The sequence below is a fragment of the Chlorella variabilis genome (genome assembly GCF_000147415.1).
Source record: "Chlorella variabilis unplaced genomic scaffold CHLNCscaffold_10, whole genome shotgun sequence".
In the NCBI taxonomy this organism is placed as follows: domain Eukaryota; kingdom Viridiplantae; phylum Chlorophyta; class Trebouxiophyceae; order Chlorellales; family Chlorellaceae; genus Chlorella; species Chlorella variabilis.
This window is the reverse complement of record NW_005435078.1, coordinates 227,162-232,005: the sequence shown is the minus strand read 5'-3', so window position 1 is coordinate 232,005 and position 4,844 is coordinate 227,162. Positions and strand designations below refer to the sequence as shown.

The 4,844-nt window shown below is 65.1% G+C and overlaps 2 protein-coding genes across 2 annotated transcripts in view; one reads left to right on the top strand and one right to left on the bottom strand.

Annotated features, from left to right (window-relative positions):
* The window catches only part of CHLNCDRAFT_52245 (hypothetical protein), a gene marked incomplete at both ends in the record, with an annotated part of 13,251 nt that extends 11,470 nt beyond the window's left edge, over nt 1-1,781 (top strand). Inside the window, 5 exons of the mRNA XM_005847658.1 lie at nt 88-118; nt 788-873; nt 1,007-1,103; nt 1,403-1,482; nt 1,692-1,781. Coding sequence (XP_005847720.1) covers nt 88-118; nt 788-873; nt 1,007-1,103; nt 1,403-1,482; nt 1,692-1,781 — 384 coding nt within the window. The remainder of the gene's footprint in view (nt 1-87; nt 119-787; nt 874-1,006; nt 1,104-1,402; nt 1,483-1,691) is intronic.
* Nucleotides 1,782-4,561: 2,780 nt separating this feature from the next.
* CHLNCDRAFT_52244 (hypothetical protein) overlaps nt 4,562-4,844 on the bottom strand; it is a gene marked incomplete at both ends in the record, with an annotated part of 4,272 nt that continues 3,989 nt past the window's right edge. The window contains one exon of the mRNA XM_005847487.1: nt 4,562-4,642. Within this exon, the coding sequence (XP_005847549.1) occupies nt 4,562-4,642 (81 nt within the window). The remainder of the gene's footprint in view (nt 4,643-4,844) is intronic.

The following is a 4,844-nucleotide window of genomic DNA, read 5'->3' as shown; positions in this document are numbered from 1 at the left end:
CAGTGACTCCCTCGGTTTCCCTTGAGTAGAGGCCCAGGCATCTTTTTGCCCCGGCCTGGGCTCCCGACCCACCCCCTCCCCCCGCAGGTAAGAGCAGCGTCAGCGTCAGCAAGCAACGGTCAGCGGCAGCCCCACCCACCCCCACCTCCGCCTCACACACTCACTGGCCCCTTGCGCGATGGCACGCCGGCATGTTGGCATGGGAACGCCAAGCCCGGCACGGTAGCGGCGGCTGACTGAGTAATGGCACAGCCGACCGCCGCGGCAGGCCACTTTGCACTCCTGCCTGCAATGCATGCACCCTTACATGTGCAGCCTTCTGGTATTTTCATGTGCCTGGGAGATGTGCGGGCATGGGGGCCCATGTGCCCCATGCCATTTGAGTGCCCGGCGGCGGCGCTGCCTGCCGCCGGGAGCCCGCACCAGCATCGGCACCCGTCGGCCTGGCAGGCCTAAGCTGCTAAGGATCCCCACGTCCCCCACCACGTTGTGGGGGTTGCGTGTCCGGCAGGACGGGGAGCGGGGCCAGGGTGGGGTGACCCTGGGACGCTCAGCTGGGGGGAGGGTGGTCGGAGCCATGGAGAGGGTGCTCCATGGTCCACCCCCTCTCTTGATGCCCCTTGATCACGTGTGCCCCCTGCCCAAGGTCTGCTCACGCGGCCTATCATAGCGGGGTGACTGTAACACAGGGCTGCCGGCCGTGCCGGCCTGCCGCCGCCGCTGATGCTGTCGCTGATGCGTTGGCGCGCTTCCCCGTCTCCCCTCGCCGTGCCCGCATGGCGTGCAGAGGCGCTGGCAGAGGTGCACCGTATGACGGAGTATCAGATGGCTAATATGTGGGCCGCTTCCACGCAGGCAAGCCGCACGCCTCTCGTCTATGCCTGCACCCCGCTGCGTCGCCCGCTGCCGCGCCGCGCTCCTCTGCTGTGGTCCACACTCGTTCGCCTGCATGCCGAACCTGCCAAACACGCTATGTCCCCGTGCCGCTCCCCGCCGCCCCCCGCAGGAGTTTGTGCGCAGCACGACGCGGCTGACGGAGGCGACCGGCCTCGTCATGCAGACCGCCAGCGCCCAGCACGCCGCCTACTGCGAGCTGCTCATCGGTGAGGCTGTGGTGGGCTGTTGTGTGTTGTATTGCTGTGTGGGGGTGGGGGTGTGGGAGGGGAGGGTGTGTATGTGTTTTTGGGGGGGGTGAGAGGCGGGGCCCGTTGTGTGTGTGGCATGGCTGTGTGGGGATTGGGTGGGGTGAGAGGCTGGTGCTGGGGGCAAGCTGGTGGTTGCGGTCCGCCGCTGGGCTGGCGGCTACAGCAGGGGCACTCACTCTCCCCTGCCTGCCGCACCCCCGTGTGCCCCGGCGCCACCTCACCGCCTGCCCCCTGCGCCGCGCCCCGCCCGCTTGCAGCCATCTTCTACGCGCTCACCTTCCCGGTGCAGCGCCCGCAGCTGTTTGTGCTCTCCTGGCCCTACTTCCCGCAGCTGGAGGTGGGTGGGTGGGTGGGTGGGTGGGGCTGGGCGGCTTCCGGGCAGCTGCCATGCTGCGCTTGGCGCGCTGCCCCGTACCCGCCCGCGCCTCCTGCGCTGCAGCCGCCCTGCGGGGCCCTCCGGCTTCTGCTGTCCCCTCCTCGCCTCACGCCGCTGCCGGCCGACTTGGAAACTGGCCCGAGCCCGGCCACCCGCGCCATGCGCTGCAGCTCCTCGGGCGGGCGGCGGCGCTGGAGCTTGGCCTGGACCTCTCGGGCTACCCTTCGTACAGCTCGGATGCAGGAGCCATGCCCTGCTGAGGCGGCCGCATTGCTTCGGTCTGGCCCTGCTGAGGCCTCGCTGCTGCTGAGGCCCTGCCGCTCCTCGCTCGGCAGCTCCCGCATCGCTTCGCCTGCCAACCCGTCCACCCTCCGCGGCTGCAGCGGCAGGAGCTCTGGGGGAGCGAGCGGCACCCCAATACTGCTTTGCCCCCCACCAACCCTCTCTACATCCCCTGCCACATTTGCGTTGCCATGCAAGCCCTGGCGCCCCTCCGCCCCTCGACCCTTTTCTTCCCTCTCCTCCTTTTTCCGCTGAGGATGCCTGCCAACTGCCCTGCAGGCATGCCCCGATCTGAACCATACATCGACCATACATCGACCCACCTGACCGTTTGTGCCACTCTTTTTCAACGATCCGTCCCTTGCGCCAATGGAGTGCGCGGCTGCACGCGGGTTTGGTACCGTGCCTGCTGCCTTCCTGCCTCCACATGCAGCATAATGCGTTTGCCTACCAAGATCGCTTCCACCTCTCCTTTACTTATTCATTGACTGGCTGCTATGGAGGTGCTGTGCCCAGCCACCTGCGTTTCGCGTGCATACTGTCCCAGGCTGTGCAACACAGTGTGCACGTGCATGCATGTGACAAGCCTCTCTCAAACAGCAGGCAGTGCGCCTGGGAGGCTGGCAGGCCCCAGCAGCAATGTCATGCAGCGGGCCAGGTGCCTGTCTCGACGGCGGGTGGGTGCGTCGGGGTCGCCGCCGCTAACTGGAGCGGCGGTGACAAGAAAAGGGCTCTAAAAGCAATGCCGTGTCCTTCTGCCAATGCCGTGGGCACTGCCCACTGTGGCACAGATGCAGCAGTTCCACGACTACACGAGTGCAGGCCAATGTGTGTGTGCGACGTCGGGCAGCAGGCTGGACCGCACATTGCCGCTCTGGGATCGCGGCAGACTGAATCCTCCAGAGGGAAAAAGGGTGTCTGGGGCCTGCCGTGGAAAGCACCGGGAGTGCAGCAGGCACCCTGCCGCAGTGGTGCCCGCCACCAAGCGCCGAGCGCGCCGCCGGCGGTGTCGGCACCACCGCCGCACTTGCGCGTCCCCTGCCGCCCAGCAGCACCGGAATGGACTGTTCACCCTGGTGCACTGCGCTTGCGGATCGAGCATCAGCAGCGGCGAGCTGGAAGTTCATTGGTGCTCCATTCTGAGTTCAGAATCACAGCCGGCGATCAAGCTGGGCAATCTTCGTTGCGCGGCGGGGCGCCCTGCCCAGGCGGTGGAGAAGCCAGCCCATGTCAGAGCAGCTGGTTGACACACACTCTTCCCTTCATTGCATTGCCCGTATCCCAGGCGGCGTGCATTGGTTGGAGCCGCTGCAGCACGTTGGGGTAGATGCAGCATGTGCTGACGGTGGCCGAGGCGCCCATGCCGTTTTGGAAAGGAACTTGCACTCTTTGCTTGTTGCTGCCCCCACTGCCAGGCCCCTCTAGAGGACGTACGCCACGCAGTGTATGACTGCCCCCTATACGCTGGGCTGAGGGAGGAGTATGCTGAGCTCTTCCACAGTCCCGGCCACGCCTTGCCCTCCCTGGCCGCCTTCCTCGGCCAGGCCAGGCAGGGCCGGCTGGCCCGGTTTGCCGACCGGTGCCATGAGGAGCATGCTGCTGCCCTGGCACAGTGACTCCCCCGGTTCCCTTGAGTAGGGCCCAGGCATCTTTTGCCCGGCCTTGGCTCCCGACCCACCCCCTCCCCCCGCAGGTAAGAGCAGCGTCAGCGTCAGCAAGCAACGGTCAGCGGCAGCCCCACCACCCCCACCTCCGCCTCACACACTCACTGGCCCCTTGCGCGATGGCACGCCGGCATGTTGGCATGGGAACGCCAAGCCCGGCACGGTAGCGGCGGCTGACTGAGTAATGGCACAGCCGACCGCCGCGGCAGGCCACTTTGCACTCCTGCCTGCAATGCATGCACCCTTACATGTGCAGCCTTCTGGTATTTTCATGTGCCTGGGAGATGTGCGGGCATGGGGGCCCATGTGCCCCATGCCATTTGAGTGCCCGGCGGCGGCGCTGCCTGCCGCCGGGAGCCCGCACCAGCATCGGCACCCGTCGGCCTGGCAGGCCTAAGCTGCTAAGGATCCCCACGTCCCCCACCACGTTGTGGGGGTTGCGTGTCCGGCAGGACGGGGAGCGGGGCCAGGGTGGGGTGACCCTGGGACGCTCAGCTGGGGGGAGGGTGGTCGGAGCCATGGAGAGGGTGCTCCATGGTCCACCCCCTCTCTTGATGCCCCTTGATCACGTGTGCCCCCTGCCCAAGGTCTGCTCACGCGGCCTATCATAGCGGGGTGACTGTAACACAGGCACGAGCAGCTAGCGGGGAGCAAAAAGGTAAAGGTAAAGGTGGGGAAGAGCCTCCACAGGCTTAACTTCCCGGTTTTAACGTCTAGCTTTAGACCATTATTTGATCTGCCCGACGCGCCAAGTGCAGTACCCCCCACTAGTAGTGAATGGGTCCCGGGGAGCGCTGGCAGCACATGTGGAACTGGGCAAGTCTTGCAGACGTCTAACCCGTAGACGTCTACAGACGTTGCCTGACGTTGGCCGGGTTGTGACATCTACAGACATCTACAACACCTCTGCACTACATCTGTGTACTTCTAGAGACGTCTTTACTACATGTCTGCATATGTCATAACTGGTTGGAGTGACATGCAAACAGGCGTCAGGTGGATACATCCTCCCCAACCACGAATGCAGTCGCTTAACCGGCAGCGGTGTTGCGGGCTCCGCCGCCGCTGTTGCCTGTCTTGCAGCCTCGGCTTCCTCAGCCTTCCTCTTCTTGTTGGTTGTTGCATTTTTCTTGTGCATGCCGGGCGGTAACCATCCTATCCAGGTTGTCACGGTGCTGCACAGGACGGTGGGTTGGGGGGTGGGGATGGGGGGTGGTTGGCGGGTGGTGGCCGGGGTCTCTCCCGAGCAAGTGCTATTCGTGACGCAAGTTAAGACAGCCAGCAATGACCACATCCTCACCTCTTGGCTCGCAGTTGGCCTAGCATTCTCGTTGGAAGCCTGATCTACGGCCTCCTCATGCATTTGAATGCAGTGCT